This window comes from Eschrichtius robustus, chromosome 11, assembly GCF_028021215.1.
Source record: "Eschrichtius robustus isolate mEscRob2 chromosome 11, mEscRob2.pri, whole genome shotgun sequence".
Lineage (NCBI taxonomy): Eukaryota > Metazoa > Chordata > Mammalia > Artiodactyla > Eschrichtiidae > Eschrichtius > Eschrichtius robustus.
In genome coordinates this window covers 111,236,409-111,259,912 of record NC_090834.1, presented here as the reverse complement: position 1 = coordinate 111,259,912, position 23,504 = coordinate 111,236,409, and the positions used below count along the sequence as shown (strand labels likewise).

At 59.4% G+C, this 23,504-nt stretch overlaps 1 protein-coding gene across 3 annotated transcripts in view; it reads right to left on the bottom strand.

Moving 5' to 3' along the window:
* Nucleotides 1-1,245: 1,245 nt before the first annotated feature.
* The window catches only part of CTTN (cortactin), a 33,976-nt gene continuing 11,717 nt past the window's right edge, over nucleotides 1,246-23,504 (bottom strand). For 2 of the 3 annotated variants that reach the window (XM_068556685.1, XM_068556686.1), the window contains exons 6-18: nucleotides 22,584-22,694; nucleotides 21,507-21,561; nucleotides 20,440-20,550; nucleotides 17,732-17,842; nucleotides 17,051-17,161; nucleotides 16,182-16,292; nucleotides 14,870-14,925; nucleotides 11,031-11,100; nucleotides 8,813-8,952; nucleotides 6,044-6,133; nucleotides 4,016-4,157; nucleotides 3,133-3,204; nucleotides 1,246-2,550 (exon numbers count right to left, since the gene is read on the bottom strand). In XM_068556685.1, coding sequence (XP_068412786.1) covers nucleotides 2,414-2,550; nucleotides 3,133-3,204; nucleotides 4,016-4,157; nucleotides 6,044-6,133; nucleotides 8,813-8,952; nucleotides 11,031-11,100; nucleotides 14,870-14,925; nucleotides 16,182-16,292; nucleotides 17,051-17,161; nucleotides 17,732-17,842; nucleotides 20,440-20,550; nucleotides 21,507-21,561; nucleotides 22,584-22,694 — 1,317 coding nt within the window. In that variant the 3' untranslated portion in view covers nucleotides 1,246-2,413. The remainder of the gene's footprint in view (nucleotides 2,551-3,132; nucleotides 3,205-4,015; nucleotides 4,158-6,043; nucleotides 6,134-8,812; nucleotides 8,953-11,030; nucleotides 11,101-14,869; nucleotides 14,926-16,181; nucleotides 16,293-17,050; nucleotides 17,162-17,731; nucleotides 17,843-20,439; nucleotides 20,551-21,506; nucleotides 21,562-22,583; nucleotides 22,695-23,504) is intronic. The other variant, XM_068556687.1, reaches the window with a different exon arrangement.

Sequence of the window (23,504 nt, the reverse complement as noted above, 5' to 3'; positions counted from 1 at the left end):
CAGGCAGAGACAGGCTGGGCAGACGCTGGGCCAGCGGGGCCTTCCTGCACCTGCCTTTGTCACATTCTGCCCTCAGCCCGTCGTGGGGAAACCTCCCTGCCCCGTTTCTTCAGGAGCGGCGTCCCCCGCAGGCAACTGCAGGCAGGGCAGCCCGACTCCCAGCACTGGGGCCTCCCATCGGGCCCTACACATTGCCGTGGGGGAAGGGGCCTCTCAGGCTTGGGTCCCGTAAGCAGAGCTGGCCAAGGGGCAGCACGAGTGTCCGGGGGTCAACGGTGCTACCTCCAGGCTTGAAGGGGCTCAATGGGACAACTCAGCACCACGAGAAGGTTCCACAGGGGGGTCTGGTGGGAAGGAAATGAGCCCAGGAACTCAGGCCCCCAGCTCCCAGGAGAGCCCAGGTGACCCAGGTCAGCTCCCACCAGACCCAGGGAGTCAGAAACACGATGGGGGGCAGCCAGGGCCAACTTCCAAATTCCTGAATTTTCAGAGAGCGCCACTGTAACAGTCCTCCAGTTTTAGCTTGAAAACAAAAGGTCACCACCACACCTGCCTGAGGGTCTAGGCAGCCCGCCAGGCCAAGGTCCTCAAGAGGGGGCTGGGGAGAGCACATCTTCCAGAAGCTTCGAAGCTCTCGTTCCGCCACACGAGCCGCCTGCAAGGGGAGCCCTGCCTACCGCCTTGGAAACCGGGGAGCCGGGTTAGCACGCAGCACGCCCCACCCCTCACCGTCGGAGGCTCCAAAGCAGGCACCTGTACAACTGCGAGCGGACCACCGCTCAGCGGGGCAACCCGGGTGTGTCAGTCCTGACGCTCCTCTGCTGCCGCCCACGACCCCCGGTGCTTCTCGGCCGACCTGGCGGCTGCAACCCTTCTCCCCCCGCCACCTGAGCCTGCCCATCCTCCGCTCGGCGCCACCGTCTCCTGGACACGGACGGCTGAGCCCCAAGGAGAGCGATACCTGTGGCTACACTGTAACCACTTCGCGATCTATTTTGAAAACTGTAATTCAGAAATGAGTTTTAAACACAGCATTTTCCGTCTTGCTTGGAATCCTTGCACAAATAATTGATAATTCGAGAGTTAAAACATTTCATCTCCTAAAAAAATACCTTTTAAGGAGCGTGCCTCTTCAAAAGGGAAGCTAGTTGGCCCAGAGCTGATAAATACAAGGCTTCACCTCGCTGGGTGGTGACAGCAAAGCCGTCCCCCACTGTAGAATGAAGCGACCAAATGCAGACCGAATCAGCAGCAAGTGGATCAAAAAAAGTTTATTTTGAATATTTAATTTAAAAAAATCATACCTATGAGGTGTGCTACAGAAATTTAGATACAAGAATTGCATATAAAACCCGACCTAATCGTGGTAAAGCAAATGCACTTCAGGAAAGAAAACGTGTACCTCATGGTCACTGGCGTCCCAACACCAGACACTTCCACATGGTCCCCCGGGAGGACACTGCCCCGACCACGTGCGGGAGCTGAGCTGAGGGGCCTCCCGGTCCCTCCCGGGGGACGGGCTCCCCGCGGCGGCCACGGGAGCGTCTTGGGCCACAGCGCTCCCTCTTGCTCACCTCACATTCTCAGCCAAGTCAATCCATCAAATTTTGCTGTCACTTAACATGATATTTTGGCAAAAAGAGCACGGCCTCCTTGACGGGAAGCGTTTCTGCGGTTCACCACGGGGAAGGGACCTGCCTTCCACCAGCAGTGGCTGTTTCCCCACAGGGCGGACACAGGCCAGCTGCCCGGGGCTGGGGACAGCGGGAGGACAGTCTCTAAGGGACTGGTGACACTGCAGCGGGGGGGCGGGGGCAGGGGCCCAGCAGCCCTCCTGGAGGCCGGGCGTCGGGGGAGGCGAGAGAACGAGGACAAGAGACAAGACGAGGAGGGAGACGCGGAGAAAGGCGGGATCTTTGCTGAAACCCAGCAAATACTGTGGGATTTCACAGCGCGAGAGGCTTTTCCGACAGAGCGGACAGCTCCCGTACTTTCTAGCGATTGCCCACAATTCTAACTTCCTATCAGGCCCTCCCTCTTCCTCCAAAACCCTGGGCGGGGACTCCTGCCCCCACCTCGTTGGAGCGGAGGGCGAGAGGCGGGCAGGGACAACTCGCACTCAGGACCAAAGGTCCCCGAAGTGGCTCCAGGCAACAGTTGATTTGGCAAAAAAAAAACAAAAAACAGAAAAACCTCAAATGCATAAAAACAATCACCGAGTCCTCCAAGGAGCATGATTACAATATATTAGCAAGTTCTGTGGCGTAAACATTTTCAAAAGCATCGGCAAAAGTATTAAATATAAAAGCAGTATGCATACTCCCCCTCGGCACCCTGAAGAAAACACCAGAAGGCAGGCGTGGCCACAGACAGCGAGGGCGTGGCCAGCTACGGCAAGGGCGTGGCCAGCTACCTACTGCCGCAGCTCGACGTAGTTGGCGGGGAAGAGCCCATACCTGCCCTTGCACAGCCCGCGCCACCAGCCATCGTCAATCATCTCGATGTTGGTGATGATGTCGTCGGGGTCGAAGGAGATCTCATCATCGCCCGCTAGGGAGGAGGGCACAGAGAGAGAGCAGCGGTCACACTCAGCGTTCCCTGCTCAGCCGCCAGAGGAAAACCCTCCAGCAGCCCTCGAGCTGGCGGCCTCCCACTGAGGCTCCACGGGAGTGCAGGGTTCTGCGGGGGGAGGCTCGATGTGGGTGCAGGGTCCTGGGGGTGCAGGGTCCTGGGGGGCGCAGGGTCCTGGGGGGCGCAGGGTCCTGGGGGCGCAGGGTCCTGGGGGGGCGCAGGGTCCTGGGGGGCGCAGGGTCCTGGGGGGCGCAGGGTCCTGGGGGGTGCAGGGTTCGCTGTCTCCCCTACTCTATGAAGGGGGCTTTGCACGCACAGGGGCGGATACAGAGACAGGGCGGAGCCCTTCAAACAAAACCCTAACCCAGAGCAGATGAAGTGTGGCTGAGGGAGATACAGGAATTCCTTGCACTGTATCTGCAACTGTTCTATAACCTTGAAATTGTCTCAAAATAAATTCTTTTTAAAAATTGTAAGTAACGCTCTGAGAGTCAGATTTTGAAGAGACGAACCACTGGAAGCCCCGCCACCACCATTTCCGGCCCTCGGGGCGCTTCTCACCAGCTTGGTAGTCGTAGAGGGCAATGGCTGTGATTCCAAGGTCGTTCTCATATTCATCGTAGGGACCCTCCTCTAGAATAAACCAGAACAGGGTCTGAGAAGGAAGCAGAGCTGCACTCTCACTCCCGTCAGATGCCCCTTCCTAAGGTCCGGGTGGAGGAGCCAGTCAGGAGAGAATGTGGCAGGGGTGCCGAGCGTGAATCGGGAGGACGCACCGTGGGCCGTCGGGCACCTTCCACCAAGGGGAGGACCCGGCCCCAAGGAGCGAAGCCCCGCGCCATTCTCTCGATAGAGGCACTGACCGTTTTCAGGGTGTCATGTTTTACACTTTCAAGATTTAGCACTATTTTTAGGAAAGGTCATATCACGAATAAATGAATGGCAAGCAGGAGACAGCTGATCACACCTCACGCTGCGCTCAGGGAAGGTGAGAGCCCCGCCCTGGTGTAGATTCTGATACTGATTTTCATGTCACTCCAAGTGGGAGAACGGACTTGTGTTAAATCTGTCCAAACACATTAAAGGAAACCTCATCTCTAGAAATCAAAGACCAGTTTGAGTGTTCATCCATCTATAACATTTTCAGAGTGCGCAGAAATCTCCCTCTTCAGAGACCTCAACGTACTCTGGCTTCCTGGAAGACCTCACGAGCTTCGACCCTGATACAACAACAGCAGAAGCCCCTTCCTCCACGCCCACCCCTCTCAGCGCCCTCAGCGCAAGCAGGGATCTCCTGGAACCCCCCGGGAGGCCAGGCCAAGCCCCCCGGGGTCCGGGGCCCGCAGCAGGAGGAGAGGAGCCCCGCAAGCCTGACAGAGGTGGGGCAGGTCAGTCAGCAGGGGGCCAGAAGCAGAGGGGGGCGCAATGCGGGAGACCCGCGTACCTGCTTGGTAGTGGCCCGGGGCCTCCGTGCTTTCGTAGACGGCCTCCGGGGCATAGGCCTCCTGATACTCGGTGGCCTCCGTGCTGTACACCGGCTCGGGCTCACCGGTGTAGCTCGGCTCGGCCTGCAACGGAGCCGCGGCCTGGGGAGAGTCAAGGAGACAGTTCCCGTGGCCCGCGCCGGGTCACGACCACGGCCACACGGCCAAGAGAGACACGCGGACCACTCTCAGCCCCGGCTGAGACGAGACAGACACGGGGACGGGGCGGCGTCACCTGCTCACACCCGGCGGACGCCTGGGTCCTAACGTGCCCCGCAGCGCCGAGAGGGCCAGGCTCCCCCTCACACGCCCGTCCTCACACCCCCGACACCCTGAGTCCTGCCGTCACCGAAGACCTGCCGGCTGCGAGCGCCCCACTTTCCTGGGGCAGGTCTGGCCCGTTTCCTCTCTGGGTCCCAGACCTCCGAGGCCTCCCAAAGCCCCCGAGGGCGCCCAGCCCTCCCGGGCCTCTGCCAGCAGCTCCGCGCCATCAGCCCATCCCACCGGCTAGGGCAGCTGAGCCCGCGGGTGGCGGGTTCCATCCTCACGGAACCCTCCGTGGAGGTGAGGCAGGGGAGGGACCAACAAGTCGCACGCAAGAGGACATCAAGAGCGCTCTGCTGACAGCCACCTGAGCCGCGACCCCAGTTCCCAACCATCCACCACCAACAGCGGCTTCAACCAGCGTTTCCGACCGGGGTCCACCTGAGGGCACCCTCGCGGGTCAGGAAAGGAAGGCGCACACAGAGAGCCCCGGGGAGAGCCGGTGGTCAGGCCTCAGCTTCCCACAGAGGGTGACACAGGGGTGCGGCAGGCCGGGAGCGCTACTCCAGAGGCCACCGGGCGCCACTCCAGGGCTAAACAAGGGAGTGACGGACTCCTACTGGCAAGTGCCCCTGGAGGCGAGGGGACCAGACGGGAGGGTGAGGGGCCACACGTGCTGCGGGGTCGCGCGGAGCCGCTCAGCGGTTGGGCCGTCACCCCGAGGTCACTGCAGGGACACTGCACAGGGCCGCCAGCAACGCCCTAACCTCTAACCTCCTATCTTCCCGCAGCAGCCCCTCCGCCCACGCCCACCCCTCCCCCGTCATGTGGTTCGGGCAGGGTTCCCTGCCCCGCGCAGGACAACGTGTCATTCCAGCCTCCTCCAAGGACCAACTGCTAGTGACGGGCCCAGCAGCGGGCCCCGATGGGCGGATGCACAGGGGCCCCCTTTCCACGGGATTCCAGATCCTAAGACCGCACCCGCCACCCCCGCCAGGCAGAGGGGCGAGCCTACAGACCACCCTGAAGCCCAGGCCCGCCCACGGTGCTCCCGCACCCTCAGCCCCTTTGGGCCTCAGCCGAGTTGAGTCAGTTTCAGCCCCTTGTGACTCAGTGAGCTCTAAGTGGTGACGTCCAGGTGAGGGAAGACAGGTGAGTGAACGGGACAGAGGGGACTCGGGCTGGGCCGGGTGTGGGTGTGGCTGTGGACGGCAGGGGCCGAGCTGCTCTGGGAGGGGGGCCCCCAGAGCCTGTGGAGACCCCGCCATGGGGCCATGGGAAGGGGGGCAGGCGGCTCAGTGACCCAGGGGTCAAAGGAGCAGGTCCTGGGACTGAAGACTGAGGAGGAAGGGCCGAGGACAGAGTCTCCAGGAACACGGTGCTCGAGAGAGGCCAAGGGAAGAGAGCCGAGAGGCGGCGGCCGGGTGGGGACGAGGGTCCTGGAAGGGAGTGTGGTCCGAGTCGAGGGCAGCAGGGAGTGGGTGAGGGAAAGACCCGCACCGGCTGACCCTTGGAGGCTGGCTCAGGAGAGCGCAGCGGGGCCAGCGGGCGGGTGAGAAGGCCGGCGGGGAAACCGAGGAGGCGAGAGGCCCCGCGCTCAGGAGGGCTGCCCTCCGGGTGCCGGGCAGCGCAGGGAGGGACCCCCGTCCACGGGGCGCTGAGCTGGGAAGGGCGTCTCCGCGCGGCGTCAGAGACTCACGGGCAAAGCAGATAAAAGCACCAACCTCGTAGACGGGGCTCGAAGGCGGCCTCTCCTGGGCCGGCTGGGGCGTGGGCGACGCGGGGGGCGTGGGCTTCTGGGCCCGGGCTTGCTCCTGGAATGCAGAGACAGCGGCAGTCAGCGCGTCACCAGGCCTCCCCGCAGTTGCGCCCAAGCACGAGGCGCGCTCGCTGCCGCTGCCGGAGGAAGCAGCAGCAACGCGGAGCAGAGACGCAGCGCAGGAACGTCAAGGGCGCGTCTGCCCTGCAGCCGAGGTCACGCGGTCAAGTCTTCTCAAGACACGGCCTGGTGGCCCACGCAGTCCTGCCCCCAGGGCTGACGGATCCAGCCAGAGGCGGCAGTGCCCCCGCACACCTGATCCGGAGGCCGCCACCTGGGCTCTGAGCTGATGCTGTAACGGACTGAGACCTCCGGGGACCTTCCAACGGAGCGAAGGGAATTTGCACGTAGGACGGACGTGAATCTTGGGGAGGCCAGAGGATGGACAGCGGTGGACAGATGCGGACGTCCCAACCCCCAGGGTCCTGTGAACATGTGACCTTACAGGGCAAGAGGCTGCAGACGTGACCAAGGTAAGGACCCGAGGCAGGAGGTGACCCTGGATTACCCGGGCGGGCCCGGTGTCATCACAGGTCCTTACAAGCGGGAGGCAGACTGTGAAAGCAGAGCTTGGAAGGGGCCACAAGCCAAGGCGGGGGCGGGGGCAGGTTCTAGAAGCTGAAAAAGGCAAGGACACGATTCCTCTCTGCAGCCTCCAGAAGCAACCAGCCCTGTAACCCCTCCCAGGCCCCCCGGCCTCCAGCCTGTGAGGTGGTAACCTTGCGCTGCCCTAAGCCACGGCGCGGGGCGGGACTTGACGCGGCCCCAGGAAACCAGTGCTGACGCCTGTCAGGTGGACTTCCTCCACGCCACCGACCAAGGAACCTGACGGCCCGGGAAGTCGCAGCAGAAGCAGGAGCTGCGCCGCCCCCACCCGCTCCCCAGCTGCTCTGCCAGCCCACCCGACGGGGCTCAGCCTGACGGGCGTCGGTGGGACTGCCCTGTGGAAACCAACCCCTCCGGAGACCACGCAGCTCTGGACCCCAGTGTGGCTTTGCCTGACCCGCCCCAGCAGGACGGTCACGAGTCCGCACAGCACTGGCAGCTTGCCCACGAGTTAAATCCCCGGGGCAGCATGACTCCCTGAAGGGGCCGTGCCTGGGCCGGGCTGAGCGTGGGCTTCTGGAGAGCCGGGCCTGCCGCCCGCCACGCAGCGGCACGAGGATCCGTGACAGCCCCCCTCCACCCTGCCACACCCCGATCTGGCGGGGAACAGACGTTCCTTCTCGGGGGCACGCTCGCTCCCGAGATGTGCGGGGCAAGCATCCGTGGCCGCCCCGCCTGCCAGAGCACTCGGACGCGTGCGGGCCGTGTCCTGCCCCGGGAGAGCGCCTCACAACCCAGAGGGCTCTGGTGCGAGCGGCACCATGCCGATCGATGGGAGTCACTCGGGGGACAGGCGGGCGGGGAGAGGCTGGCAGGGGCTGGACCCGGCGAGGGACAACACGGCGGAAGGGACGGCGAGAGAACCTCAAAGGCCAAGGGGCTGGACAACAGCGACCGAGAGCCTCCTTCTCAAGCCCTCCAACCCTTCTGCAGCTTTGCGACTGCAGGGGTCAAATTCCGAGCCATAAAACGAGGAAGGCGTTACGTGAAAACGAGACCAAGTTATCAGAAAAAATGCCTCCTGGTGTGCGTGTGTGTGTCTGCAACAAAGAAAAACTTACAAGCGCGTAACTAAAAACCGAAAGGAGAGACAGCTTTAAAGTTTCTGGCAATTAAGGAACAGTACGTCATAATCAGACACGTTTGCTATCATCCCGACTTCACCACGTGTGATAAAAACGTGTTATCAGGGCTTATTTAATTCCCAGCTCCAGCGCCCAGCGTTTCCTGCCCGTTGCATGCTAACTGCCTCAACCACTCACTCTCCCTTGACGGGGTCTTCAGAGCCCTAACCACTGATGTGGGGAGGAAACGCCCTTAGGTTTAAATAGAGCTTTACAGTCTATAGAACAACACACGCGTTATTTCCGATTCTACTTCTTGGCCACCCGAGTCGTGGCGACTCCACACCCGTTTCACGGGCAAGAACGTGGGCTGCGGGACGGTGCACTGGCTTGCATCAGGCCGCCCGGTTGGCAGGTGACACGGCGGGACCCGAGCCATCAGCCGTCAGCCCATCTACGCAAGTTTAGGAAGGAGCAAGTCCCCACCCTCCTGCTCCCTCCTCACAGCTCCCACTGCCACCCTCTCCAGCGGAAAGACAGTTTGTGAAGAATCCCAGAAGAACCTGCAGACCCGAGCTCCAGGAGCAAGAGCTCCAAGAGCCAGCAGACGGCCTTCTTCACAGGGATCCCTTCTGTGCCCTCAACCTGCCACCCAAGCAGACAGCGGGTTCCCGAGGGTGACGGCTGGGAACAGGCTGCGGGGGAGACGTGCGGACGGGGGCTTGGCCAAGGGCATGGGGGCCGCCAGCCTGACGGGGGCGGACGGGCCCGCAGTCGCCCAGCGCTGGGGCAGCACGGCTGGAGCCGGGGAGGGTCGACTGTCTCGTATCTGGTGACAAGAGACGGGATCATCTGTGCGGCTGAAAGCCAAGTTCCTGAGAGCACAGCCTTCGGCGCGAGTTCAAAACGCTTCCTACTGATAGCTTTCTGCAGCAGACGCAGGAATGAGCCGGACACATGGCCCCCGCGCGCGGGAGGGGAGCCCAGGCGCCGCCCGCACTCACGTCCAGCTGCCTCCGCGCCGCCTCCTGCCCCTTCGCCGTCCTCTGCGCCCGCTCTGCCTCCGCCTTCCGTCCGTCCTCGGGCTCCTTCTCCTTCGCCAGGTTCTCAAAGTTAGCTCTGATGTTGCTGGTCTTGCTGCTCACTACAGAGGAAGGAGAGATTTACTCAGGGTGCCACCATCTCCCCCCCCGGACCAGGCCCGCGCCAGGGCGGCCTGTCCCTCGGGAAGCAGGCACCCCAGCTGAGGGCGATGCGCCCCCCTCGGCTGCCAGCCCCCCACCAGGAACGGCCTTCAATGTTGTGTGTGCTGCACCCACAGCGGGAAGACGGCACAGCCCCGCATCTGGAATGCTCTTACGTTCCCAACACCACTGTATTCTTTACCACCAGACACTCACAAGGAAAAAAAACCCCCCTAAGGATGCCCTTGATAAAACAGTAAAAAGTACTGATTGTAAGTAGATCTCAACCCTTTTAACGTTTCGTGTGACAAAATGCTAGGGCGGAGCCCACTGCAACTGCCCCTGTGGACGTGCCGTGGGGCCTCCGGGGAAAACACATGCAACTATCTGAGATGCAGGCCGAACTGATTTTTCCTGGACCATCATTTTCCCTGAAATGACAATGGACAAACTACGGTTACGCTGTTTGGGTACGTGCCAGACCCTTTCTCCGAAAGGAACGAGCTGAGCCTGTCCTGTTAAAAAACAACTACAGTATTTGTTGTCAGTGGGAAAACTCAAGCTTTCAAGCAAAATCAGAATTTTGGAAAATCCGTGTCCACTGCCATGAGTATGACAATTTCCCAGTTTTGCTCAGAGACTCCGTGACGAGGTTGGTACTGTTAACGGACGTGACCTGGGGGGCGCTGTATAATGAAAGGCGTCAGCGCGTGGAAGATCAGCGCGACTCGGTGATCAACGCTCTCCAATGACCCTGACGTGATGTCACAGTCTTGCTGCGCAAGAGACCAACCTTTAAGAAGACCACTGGACGGCTGCCCGCCGGACTGGGGTAGAGAACACGACTGGAAACGGCCAGTACAATACTCTTCCCTTTTCCCACTGCTTATCTGGGGAGTCCAGATTTTCTTCACCACCCTAACGTGTCACGAGAGACTGAAGGAGTGAGAAGCAGCTAAGAGAGCTCAGCTGGCCGACACCGAGGCGATTCCACAGAAACGTAACACAACGCTACCCTGGAACCTAGCCAATATCGTATAATAACTGTAAATGGAGAATAATCTCTAAAACTTTTGAATCACTAGGTTGTACATCTGAAACTAATATTGTAAATCAACTAACTATAATTTAAAAGAAATGCTACTCTTCTGCACTTTCTGGTTTTGAAAACGTAGTTATTTTTTTCATAAAAAGTGTTATGTTAATATGTGATAGTTTCACTACTTTTAAATGTTTAAGTGAATTAATAAAATGGTAAATTCTTCTCGCCTCTGTTTTAATTCTAACACAGTAAAGATCAGAAAACATAACCCACGTAAACAAAAGTTCTTTGGGGCCTCAGCAATTTCTGCCAGTGTCCTGAGGCCAGAGTGTATGGACTGCCGACCCATGGGGCGTCCACAGGAAATACATGGTGACCTCCACTTGCTGCGTTTAACTGACCCCTTCTATCACGTGTAATAATTCCCCCAACTAAACGATACTCTCCCAGGCTGGCCCATGTTTAACGGTTCCCCAGCAGACACCAGGACCACAGGAGGCCTAGGCACGCAGCAGGCACCGGAAGGACGGGTCGCGAGCAGCCTGGCGCTCACCCGCGAGTGAGGAAGGACAGGGCTGCCCTAACTCACGCGGACGCGGCGGCGACAGGCTGCGCAGACACACCACGGCCGGGGGAGCGGCAGGTGCCGCAGGAACCTCCCAGGGCCTGGGCCCCGGCAGTGAGCAGGGCCCTTGAGGACGTGCAGTTAACCCAGCTCTGCTTTGGGAAGCACCCCGCAAAACAGACCCCCGCCGCCAGAGAGCTGCAACGCCCACGTCTGAAAGGTGCCTCTGAACCTCTGCAGGAACAAACAGCATCAAACGGGTAATCAACTGCCGTCCCCAAAACACACAGATCAACTACGGTCTCCGTTAATGCTTCATCTGCTCCCGCCGGCTCTCCTTTCCCCCTCAGCACCGTCCTGGGGACACCACACAGCGTGGAATTTCTCCCGGGAAAAACCACGGTGCTGCCAGGGGGTCTGCTAGGACTTACCTGCTTCGACAGGGACAGTCTTCTGGTAAGTGGAGGCCACCGTGGCAACGTCCTCAAAGGTGGAAGCGTTCTACCAAGACAAGAAAGGGGAGATCAGGAACGCATTTTTCTTTCTTCCTTTCCTCTCCCTGCACAAAGGCCTGCCCCAGATCCTCCCAAAGACCCAACCAGAGAGCCCAAAAATTTCATATCCACCTGTTCTGCACATTAACAGAGGCGTGAAAAGTGTGTTAATAACACATTGGCTGGTGACCATACGGGCCAGCGTCAGAGAAGAAACACACGTATAGGGGGTGAATGGGCAGGGCCAGGATGTTTAGGGCAGTGAAACTGCTGTGTAGGAATAGACAGTGGTACATACGAGTCACTACACACCTGTGCAAACCCGCAGAATGTAAGATCCCAGGAGAGAACCCTAAAGCCGACCTCAGCGTCGGGTGCCTATGATGTAGGCTCAACGTAGGTTCACAGGTTGTAACAAATGGACCACTGGGTGGATGGGGGAGGGGAGGTAGGGAGTATACGGGAAATCTCTGCACCTTCCTCTCAAATTTGAGCAAACTGCTCAAAAAAGCAGAAAAACCAAAAGCCCTACCACGTGCCTCCATTTCACAACCATAAACCAAGCACGTGTTCCTCCCAAGCTCTCGCCACAGACAGAATTTGCAGGGGAGCCCAGAAGCCTCTGCTGCGCTGGGAGAGGACCCTGGGACGTACAAAGGTCCCCCGATCGTCCACCTCTCCCAGTAAGCGCGACTCTAGTTTGGTTCTGTAGGGACCCAACTCGTGAGACTAAAAAGACAGCGACGTCCGTCCACGTAAAGGCTGACACGGGCGCGGACTGACGGCTCAGGGAAGCACTGGCCGCTGGGCACGAACGCTTCCCAGGGAAACACGCCTGGGGCTCAGGACGGGCACTGCTTCCCTGACACGGGAAACCGGGAGAAAGGACACGCGGGAGCCTGTCACTAGTTGACGCCCGAGGCTGACTGCAAGCAGCGGCTCTGAGAAGTGCACGCCGCCCCACACCAAGGTCAGGTACAGGCAGCTCCACGACGGCGACAGTGACCCACGGGGCTCCGGTCGGCACGCCTGGGGGCCGGCCCTGACCCTCCCGCCAAGGCCCCCTTCTCCTCCCTCCTCCTCCTCCATCTCCGGGGTGGCTGCTCGGCTGCCCTGACCAAACCCTCTCCCCTCCCCGACCACCCCCTCCTCTGCTCCCCAAACCTCCCCATCTCTTTCCAGAACAACCTCTAAGGCCCCGCCCCCACCGGCTCGCCCACGAGGCTCCTGCCTGCCCTGCGGCCTCAGTGGGGAGGGGGTCAGCGCCCTCCCAGCTTCCGGGCCGTGGCCCCTGCACACCCGCTGCCCGTCCCGTCCGGCCAACTCTCCAGCACGATGCTCAGAGCCACCTCTCTGCCTTCACCCACAGGCTTCCGGCAAACACCACGACCCCAAGCCTCTCATTTCCAGCTGCGGGGTCCCCACCACACCGCACCCCCATCACCAAGACCCGCACACCGACTACAACCTTCCCCTCTCCCGCTGGCCACCCTCCTCCACCTGGACCCAGGCTCCCCGCTCCCCACCGTCCAGCCTGACCAACTCAAGGTCTCGGCCTCTCCTGGGACCCACCTGCCGGGAACCTCTCACCTGTTTCCACCACCCACAGGGACTACATCAGACCTGAGTCCCTGCGCCGCCCGTCCCTAGGGATGATCTCATGCTGCCGCCAAGGCTGAGACCTGGGCAGGTGCCTCACCCTTCTAAGCCCCGGGCTTCCCAAGCGCGCAGCACAGACCACCATCTGGCCGCAGGGGGACCCCGCGCTCCCCACCACACCCCAGGGGCTCCCTGCACCTCCCTGTCTGTGGCCTGGGCTCCTCCCACCTTAAAACAGAACCATCCCCCCTCAGCTGACCAGTGCCCAGCTCACCCCGATCTTGGCCCAAGCTTGCCAACGCCACGGCTCCCTTCCTCCCACAGCCCAGACCCCTGCCAGCTGGCCTCCCCCGAACTCCCCACAACCTCAAAATAAAAAAACAGGCCCTGACCAGACGTCAAGCACCCCCACCTCGCTCGCCCAGACAGGACGCCCCCAGTAGCACCTCGGGGCACAGATGACCCCTCCCTCCTCGTAACTCTCTGCCCTCAGACCAGCACCAGTGGACCCTGTGGGCTCCCCGCACCTCGCCAGGTGCCCCGCCCGGTCTCCTCTGACCAGCCTGCCCGCTGCCATCCCACAGGCGTGGCCCGTGGCCCCCTCGCCGCTCTGCAGGCTCCCCAACTCCACCTCCGTCTGCAGGCACCCCCCCCCACCCCCTCCATCCGAACTACCTGCGCCGTCTGGCAGCCCAACCAGACGTGCCCACGGGGGACTCATCCCACCCAGTCCTGCCCCTCCCCCCGAGTTCCTGAGCTCAGCAGACGGCCCCACCATCCACCTGGGAGGCCCTCCTCCTCACCCCTTAAACGCAGGGGCTTTGGCACCCACGCTGGCTCAAGGAAGTTATCTCTCTCCCTCCGCCGCCATCCCCAGCCCGAGACAGAAGCACCCCGATCGAAGCGCTGAAGCCGCCTCCTAACCGGGGCCACAGCCTTGCGGCTTCCCCCGCGATCCTCTCCACCCTGAGGCGGGGGGCTGCTCGGTGCACGTCCTGTTCACCTCGTTTGCCTGTCTAACCCTTGCAGGGCCGCTCAGAACCTACCTGACGAAACACGAAACCTCACGGGGGTCCGCAGGGCTCCCTGAAGTGGGTCATGACCAGCCACCCGCCCCCACCCCCCACAGTGGGCCCCGCCTGGCTTCCCTCAGACCTTCTGTATCTGCGACAACGCCTACCCCAGGCCCGCAAGGTCCTCGGTGTCCCCGTCCCCACGCCCACACACACACTGGCCCCATCCTCCCGGGCGAGCTCCCACCACCCGCAAAGCCGAGCTCAGACTCTCAGCTCCTCAGGACACTCCCGGCCCCGCGGCCAGAGCCCTGTGCCCTGCCGCTCGCTCCCAGGGCCCACACGCGGTCACGTGATGGGGTCCCCCGAGGGGTCAGCTGGGAGCCTGATGGAAGGGGAACTCCACGGGGACCGGCCCTGGCGCCCAGACACCCGCCCGGGCAGGGCGGCCTCAACCTCGGTCCGGCCGAACCGACGGGAGCCAGGCCAGGCCCAGTCCCCAACGAGGACCACTCCACGCGCTCCTGGGTCTGCTCCTCTGACACGGTTGGAACTTAGGCCAGAAACCCAACCACCTGACGCGCTGAGACTCTGAAACCACGCAGGAGGGACCAGCTGGACGAGGGCACCCCAGGGAGAGGCAAGCGGCCGTGTCGCCCTGCCTCTGGCTCGGGGCGGACGCCGTGGGGACCCCTGCAGCGACGCGCACCTTCTGGATCCGCCTTCCCCAAGACGGCAGGCCCCACGACGTGGCCAGCGTGACCAAAGAGCTCGGTTTCCAGCTGGGTTCACTGATAAGTACGTTCACAGCCACGTGTCCGGGAGGCATGCATGACGGCGGCCCAGCGCTGTGCCTGCCTGGCCGGGGACCCCGCCCCCCCCCCAAAACATGGCAGGGACAGCAACTGCCTCACAGCATGGCCTCTAGGGGTCCAGGAGAGGACACCCGTGACATAGGAGACGAAGCCCAGCACGCGTGTCAGCTACTGGCACTGCCGCGGTAATGACACATGCTGGTCTGAAACGTTCGCACTTCTGCAAACACGCGCCAGGCGCCCACCAGAGACCAGAGACCACCCAGGGAACAGCCATCGGCCCGCCAAGAGCGTCAGACGCCCGATCCCGTCAGCAGAAAACACCGAGCCCCGGACGAGAAGCACTCACCTTATCCATCCGGTCCTTCTGCACCCCGTATTTCCCACCGAAGCCTCTGGAGTAGTCTGCAATGTGACAGCACAGCACTCAGTCCCGGGCTGAGGTCCGCCAGCTGCCGGCAGCAGGCGCATGCAAACAGGTCCAGAAAGAGCCCGAGAAAATGCGCCCAGAGCCACAGAACGAGAACACGGAACGATGAGCCTTTGCTTGCAAGGCGAGTTGGGCTTCTACCCGTGGTGCTCGGTAGCAAGCAAGTGAGAGGCAGGAAGGAGGCGTGGCATGCTCCGCGCGTGCTCCCGGGGGACAGGGGTGCGGGCGGCAGGCGGGGCGCCACCTCCTAGCACAGTCTCTGCTCTGCGCTCCTGCTCTACTCACTGCTAGAAAGAGGCTCAAGGGCAGGGATTCTCTTGCTTTTTTACTTATTTTTTTTTCTCTTGCTTTTTTAAAAGAGAAAAAGTTTCCCGGAACTTCTACCAGCCAAAGACTCATGTTGCAGCAACACAGGTCTACGTGACAGTCACACCGCCGAGCGGTATCAACGCCACGTCCGTGCGGTCTGCCGGGTCAGCCCGAGGGGATTCTCTCCCTGAACACTGGGGCTGAGCGCCTAAACTCGGCCCCGTAAAGTGAGGACACGACTCTTTGCCAACTGTGTGTCCCCGTTCTAATGACTGAGCCTGAATTTTGACAGACGTTAGATAAGTGCTCTGAGCAAAAGCACGTCTGCCATCTGGACTCCCAACGTATGCACCCAGAAGCCTCCTGTCGAGTTCCAGCTTTGCGTACGTACTGTCTGGTTCTGTGTGAAGGAGTCACACGTAGATGGTGTCATCAAAAAAACTAGCAAAAACCAAAAAAACACCACCACAAATGAGACACAGAAACCACGTGGACACGCCTGCCCCACGCCCCTGGCCCAAGGCCAGTGATGGGGCTGAACTGGACACGTTTCTCCCGGTCTCGGAGGCAGGGAGGTGGCCTACTCAACACTCACAGGAGTCCCGGCTACAGCAAGTGCTGCTGCGGAAGGCCACCGGGAGACCAGAGACGGCCCACTCCAGGAGCGAGGCACGTCACGGGGTTAGAGTGACCTGCACCTCGCACCACCTTTGACCAGACACACACCCCAACAGTTACGGGGGAGAAAAAAGTGAACAGGGAAGAAAGGGTGCAAGTGAATTCCGCTCCGGCACAGCACTGGGCTGGAAGTGCCCAGGTGCCCCTGCAGGTGACAGCGGGTGACTCGGAGGCTGAGCGCTGAAATCTGTGCTAGAAGTGGCGGCACTGGGCAGGGCTGGGGGGAGCCGGGGAGCAACTGTGCCTTGCTGGGACTCGTGCTTGGCCAGTCTCTCCTTGTAATCAAAGCCCACAGCACAGGGGTCCTGCCTCTCGGACTGAACACCAAATCTGCCTCCGAAACCAGTCTTATAATCTGAAAATCCACAGGTGACAGCGGAGAAAACAACCAAGAGAAGAAACACAAGTTTGGTTAGACTCAAACACGTCGCCTGGAAGAAACAAGGGCTGCGCCGAGCTCGGGGACGACAGAGCCAGCTCCCAGTCTCACCAACAGTCACAAAGGGCTTAAAAGGTTAAAGGACAAACAGCGTCTGAACACGCAGCCCAGGCCCGAAAGCAGGTTAGCAACTGTATTTGAGCCGATTCGGAAAAGCCGCTCCGTGCTCCGCGAGTCTCTCCGGGGCCCCGCCCACGCTGCAGACAAGAGCACGCGTCTCTGCTCACTTGAAGAAAGAGACACGTTACACACATGGCCCACCCCACACCGGCGCGGCAGCCCCGCTCCCCACCGTGCTGGCCGCGAGCCCGGGGCCCCGGCGGCCACGCTCCCGGGGACGGGGCGCCTCTCGGGCTGGGACCACCGTGCCGCCCCAGTGGCCGCCCCGAGCGGCGGGCAGCAGCCCCTCAGAACACTGCCGCAGCAGCTGGGGCTTCAGGGCCCAGGCGAGCACAGGCGCCCTGCCCCGCCCAACCGCAGCCCCCCAAGGGGGAAGGGGGAATCACTACGGGCGGAGGGGTCCTTCCAAAGCCGTGGGGATAGAGGACCCCCTCCCCCACTGAAGACAGGACAGCACTGCGACACAAGGACCGCGAGGCCAGGCACACGTGGACCTGTAAACAGAGATGAACCTCCCAAAGGACCTCGCGGACGAGCAGCCAGCGTGAATGTACCTTTTTGGGATTCGTGCAGATGCAGCTTCTCCTGGTGATCCCAGCCAAGGGCACACTTGTCCTGTCTGTCTGTCTGCACACCGAACTTCCCTCCAAAGCCTTTCACGTAGTCTGCGTGGACAATAAAAGGCCATAATCGAGTATTAGTGGGCAGCCTGCGTAACAGGGAGAAAGCAGGTTTTCCACGAAGTTCAACATACACAATTCACTAAACCATCCTTTCTCTTCCTGACCTTTGGTGAAACTTCAGGTGACATTCGTTAAGAGGACCGCCTCGCAGTGTGTCGGGAAAATAACCTCATCTACCATCTCGGTACCGTGGATAAACACGGACGGAACCCTCTACAGGAACCCCCGAGGCATGCAGTGTCACAGCACTGACACGCCATTGGGTCACAGCACTGACACGCCATTGGGTCTCACCACTTACACAGACGTGCAACACGTGGCCCCTGCGACACGCCACGCTGCTGCAGTGTTCAAGCTAAAAGAGGTCTAAGGACGGGATTTCTTAGTTAACAGCTCTGTTTTTGGATTTTCTGTTTTAAAGTTCAATGTTTAACAGAAAGAGACATCCACCCTAAGGGTTCCCGGTTACGTTCTGTTTTTCCATTTCTGTCCTGGTTACCACCGATCACGTTAATAGCTGCTAGCTGGACGATAAGGTAACACTGCAGCCACCTTTCTGGGACTCGTGCTTCTCGGTTCTGCCTCGATACTCAAAGCCGACCGCGCTCTTATCCACCTTGTCCTTGTCGATACCGTACTTGCCACCAAAACCTCTGGAGTAATCTGCAAACAAGGACAGCACTGTTCACAAACCAGTCACCAGATCAGCGAGCACGCTGCGGATTTTAGCAGTCTTTAGGGAAGTATTTTTATCAATTTAAAAAAACAAACCTAGGACTTCCCTAGTGGCGCAGTGGTTAAGAATCCGCCTGCCAATGCAGGGGACACGGGCTCGAGCCCTGGTCCGGGAAGATCCCACATATCGCGGAGCAGCTAAGCCCGTGTGCCACAACTACTGAGCCTGTGCTCTAGAGCCCGTGAGCAACAACTACTGAGCCCGCGAGCCACAACTACTGAAGCCCACGCACCTAGAGCGTGTTGCTTCGCAACAAGAGAAGCCACCGCAATGAGAAGCCCGCGCACCGCAACGAAGAGTAGCCCCCGCTTGCTGCAACTAGAGAAAGCCCGCGCGCAGCAATGAAGACCCAACACAGCCAAAATAAATAAATTAAAAAAACCTTACTTTAAAAAAAAAAAAAAAAACCTAAAATCTTTGAGGCTCACTCTAAGATCACTTACGTAGGAAACATTTGAAAATATTATTTGTACGCAATAATGGAACTACGAAGAGCAGCAAGTAGAGCGGACGAACAATTGTAGCACCTCTCCTTCATCCCAAAAGACAGCATGAGATAACAGCTGACATGAAGTTTCTGAACTCAGGATAAGCCACAGGAGCAAGCTTGTGGAGGGTCACCCTACCTCCTAACCGAAGCTAGCAGAGCCGTGCCGGGGGCACCGCCAAAGGAGCAGGATAAACACGGACTACCTTCCAGAAATGTCAGTTCAACTCAAAGCTAAGTTATTATTATACTACACAGCTATCTTTACACTAAGGCATGACTCCATCACAGACACATGAACGGAGTACAATGCACGCAGAGATCAAACCCCTTCCGGGAACGCCTAGGGCTGCTCCCGGCACTTTGGCCTCTGCTCCCCGACTGCCCAAAGGCGTATTTATTCTTCTTCAAGGGCATCTCGGGGAGAAAATCTGGTAAAAATGAACAGGATCCAACAGCAGGTGCTGACTGGCAGTGGGCATACAGGGCAAAGGAGTACAGGTGTGTGCCTAGCAGAGAGAGAAGGCAGAGTTTAAAGGAACCCCATGCAGTAGGCCCAGCGGCCGCAGGGCAGGCAGGCCCTGCCAGGTGTAAGGAAGCGACGCCCTCAGCAAACAGGAGCCCCTCAGGCCCAACGGCCATCCCCTTGGGGAAACGCCAAGCCAGTGGGGTTTCCAGTGATGGCTTTCATTTTTGTTTCTTAAAAAAATCTGGGGTTTTAAAAACTACGTGAGCTCTCAGTTTATATGCTGGCCATTATTCAAATAATTTACATGTGCAGGCCAAACAAAACAAATGATGCAGAACCACCAACAGATCAAGAGCTCTGCAACAGGGGCTGAATCTTTAAGTCAAGCTCCATAAACACACACCTCAGCGGGCAGAGGGCCGTAACTGATCACTTACAGGGTACATCACAGCAAAGAGAAAGTCAGGATGGCTTCTAAGGACAATCTAGAAGGCTCTATCAAAATTTTAAATTCAACGTCTTTTGACCCAGCAACTCCATTGCTAGGTATTTATTCTTTTAAATACTCACTTATGTATGTAACAGAATATTCACTGCAGTCAATTTTTTTTTTTTTTTAATGAATTTACTTATTTTACTCTCGGCTGCGTTGGGTCATTGTTGCTGCGTGCGGGCTTTCTCTAGTTGTGGCGAGCAGGGGCTACTCTTCGTTGTGGTGCGCGGGCTTCTCATTGCGGTGGCTTCTCTTGTTGCGGAGCACGGGCTCTAGGCGCGCGGGCTCAGTAGTTGTGCCTCGTGGGCTCTAGAGCACAGGCTCAGTAGTTGTAGCGCACAGGTTTAGTTGCTCTGCGGCATGTGGGATCTTCCCGGACCAGGGCTCAAACCCGTGTCCCCTGCATTGGCAGGCAGATTCTTAACCACTCCACCAGGGAAGTCCCTGCAGGCAATTTTTAACATCAAAAATTGGAAATAACCTAAATTCCACATTCCAGAGAGGAACAGTTAAGTGGACCACGGAACAGAGGACTCAGCAGTCATCAAAATTACAACAAACTGCGACTTCCCTGGCAGTCCAGCGGTAAAAAATCTGCCTTACAACGCAGGGGACGTGGGTTCAATCCCTGGTCAGGGAGCTAAGATCCCACATGCCGCGGGTCAACTAAGCTCGCGTGCCTCAACTAGAGAGTCTGCGTGCCGCAAACTACAGAGCCCACGTGCCCTGGAGCCTGCGTGCCACATCTAGAGAAGAGAAAACCCGCACGCCACAACTGGAGAGAAGCGCGTGTGCCACAACGAAGAGCTCACGTGACACAACTAAGACCTGACGCAGCCAAAAATAAACAAAATGGATAAATAAATAAATCTTTAAAGAAAAAATTACGACAAACCATCTACACCATCCAGAAAGTAACAGGGACATCCAAACACTTTAAGTTAGAAAAATTATATAAATGTAACATAAACCGATTTGCATCAGGGAGAAGTTCCCTGGGTGTGTGTCGGTGAATGCATGAGAAACGACGGGGCCCGGGGTGCCTGACGGTCAGCAGGGCGCCGCTGCGGCCCACCTCTCTGCGACTCGTGCTTCTCCGTCTTGCTCTGGTAGTCGAAGCCCACCGCGCTCTTGTCCACGCGGTCAGACTGCACGCCATACTTGCCACCGAAACCGCTCGAGTAGTCTGGGGAGACAGGGCAGCGGTCAGGAAAACGTGTCAGGCCAAGTGCCACCTTGGTTCAACGAAGCAAGACTCACCACGAGGCCAAGCACACATCTTAAAATGTACAACAAGCTACCTGCTGTCACACGCGGGTGACGCTGGATGCATCTATGTGCCCCTGCAGTCTGGTCCCTTTCGACTGCTGGAGGGCAGAGGTGAGCTGCAGGCCCACTTTGGGAAGTCACCGTTCAAATAAAGGTCAGTGTACAAAGACAGCTACGCAGCTGCACGGGTCTTTCTAGAAAAGACCCGACCCCTCCAACACATCGAGCCAGGTGGGCTGGGTGGACCGGTGGGGCCTAGAGCACTCCCAGGCTGAGCTACTTCCCTGGGTCATCGGATGACCCGCAAGAGGCAGAAGTAAACAAGCTTGCAAAGAACACCTCAAGGGACTTCCCTGGCGGTCCAGTGTTTAAGACTCCAGGCGTCCACTGCAGGCGGCACAGGTTTGATCCCTGGTCGGGGAACGAGGCTCCCACAGGCTTTCGTTTACAAAACGGCTTTACCAGGGAGTAGTACCTCATAAAGATTAGCCTACGCCGTGTTAAAGACGCACGTACACGCTGAAAATGTCGGTAAGTTAACGGCTCTGTTTCCATCCTCAGGGGAAAGTTAGTTTTGCCAACCAAGTTAGAGAGGGAACTGTTCGGGGGCAACGCTGCTCGGATGAGGGGAAGCAGCTTCTGCTGCCACACGGGAGGTGGCACAGGGACACGAGATGCCAGCGCTTTGTGGGCTGCATGGCAGGGACCCCACTGTCACACCACACCCAGAAGACCAGACACCTGAAGGCGAGAGCAGCGAACTGCCCGTGGCGACACCCCTGCCCCCAGGAAGAGCCCCGAGTGACAACGCGCTCCTGCCCTTCAAAGGCAGGCGGGGCTGCCTTCCCGTCACCGGCATCTTTCACATCTCACCTTTCTGCGAGGCGTGTTTCTCAGTTTTCCCCTGGTACTCAAAGCCCACAGCAGACTGCAGTCACAGAGAAAAGGGAAATGCAGTTTTAAATGCCTGGATCCACGATGCATAGGACACTTTAAAAAACATGAACCACGTTATCTTTTGATCTTTGATTTCCTAAGCCATTAACACCCAAAGCCCTGCTGTTTTGCATTCGTACCCCGTGAAACGCTCACAGAAGCCCGGGGGCTGCCCGGGCCAAGCAGCGAGCGAAGCGGCCTCCCCCGGGTGGGCGACCCCCGCGCGGCGAGCTCAGCCACAGGACACCGACCTGGGCCGACTCCCATCAGCCCGCTTCTCAAATGGGCTCCGCAAGAGCCACACGAACAGCAGGAACAAGGCCCGGCACTGAGGTGGGCACCACGCACGCAGCCCGGGGGAAGGGCAGACGCGGGACCGTGGCCACGCTCAGCCAGGCCTAACCCCCAAGCCCAGGCTCTCCATGCTACGACATAAAACAAAGGGGCTGACGGCCCTGAGGCAGGGCCTCGAGAACAGCAGAGCAGCACCCGGACGCTCGGCACAGCGCGGTAAGCGGGCGGCACTCTGCCGGTCCGCTCTGGACACCCTTGGGGGATCCCTGTCACGGTGACATCCAGGCAGGGACAGTGGGTGTAAACAGTCCCCGCTGGCATCCTTGGACAAATCTAAGGCTGTCCCGGGGTCATCCCCTGAGCAGATACCAACATGGGGGTTTCTACAGCAATCAGTAAAAAAAAAAACCCTTACACTTGACTGTTCTGTTCGTTTGTTTGGCCGCACGGCCTGTGGGATCCCGACCAGGGATCGAACCCGGGCCCCTGGCAGTGAGAGTACGGAGTCCTAACCACTGGAACGCCAGGGAAGTCCCTGTTCTCGCCTCTTAAAGAGCCAATCATCTCAAAGCAGCTGGAAAGGGGGGGCCCTGTGAGCCCTGTGGTCAGGACGCCCACCCTGCAGTCCCACAGCACACACACCTGGCGGCGGGCTCTGACCTACGAGGACTGGCTCCCTCGCCCCCCCCGGGCCCCAGCTGCCCACGATGCTTCACTCACCTGATCAACTCTGTCCACCTGGACACCAAACTTGCCTCCAAACCCCCGGACGGAGTCGACCTGCGAGCAGTGCTTGGAAAGCTTCGACTGATACTCATGGCCGACAGCTGACTGGAACAGGTTGCAAAAATAAAGTGTCAGACGCCCGCCGGTATCGCCACATTGCCCGCCCCCCATGCGGGGTCTAAGGGGGCAGCCCGCACCTGTGGTCAGCGTGGGTGACCCTAATTGAAACCACTCAACGTGGAAGTTAGCCTGGGGGGAGCTGCCTGCCGGGGGGCATCGCAAGCCATGGCCACCGGTCAGGTGTTGCCCTAACTCTCTCCGTATCGGCCTCCCCGGAAGCTGCCCAAGAAGCCCGGCCACAACGGGGGCTTCTGACATGACTGGGCATGAAGAACCAGGAGGCCAGGCCCATCCGGAAACCGCAGAGCCAGCAGCGGGCAACATGACTCCTGAGATCCAGTTCCGGGAAGACTGCTGGCAACGATCACCCTACTCAAACGGGACATTTTCACACCACAGGACCCAGGAATCAGGACACAACATGCAATCTGCTAACAAATCGAGACACAGACAGGTGCGCTGGAGTCACGCCTCGCGTCCAGAGTCAAGAGCCACTGTGCGCCCAGCCTGTCCGGAGCGGAGTGGGCCCGTCAGCACAGCACCAGCCCCACGGACGGGCAGGAAGGGAGTTTGGTGACACCCTCTCAAGGTCATGTGCCGAACAAGCAGTCCACCTCGGGGTTTCCACAGCGTTTCCCACGGTGGGGTCAGCAAACCGTGGCCCAGGGCCCACGCCCGGCACTGAGGCTTTTTGTAAATAAAGCTTTTTGGAACATACCACCTCTATGCACTCACAGAACGTCTACGGCTGCCTGTGTGTCTCGACAACGCAGCTACTTCGGGAGTTGCCTGAGA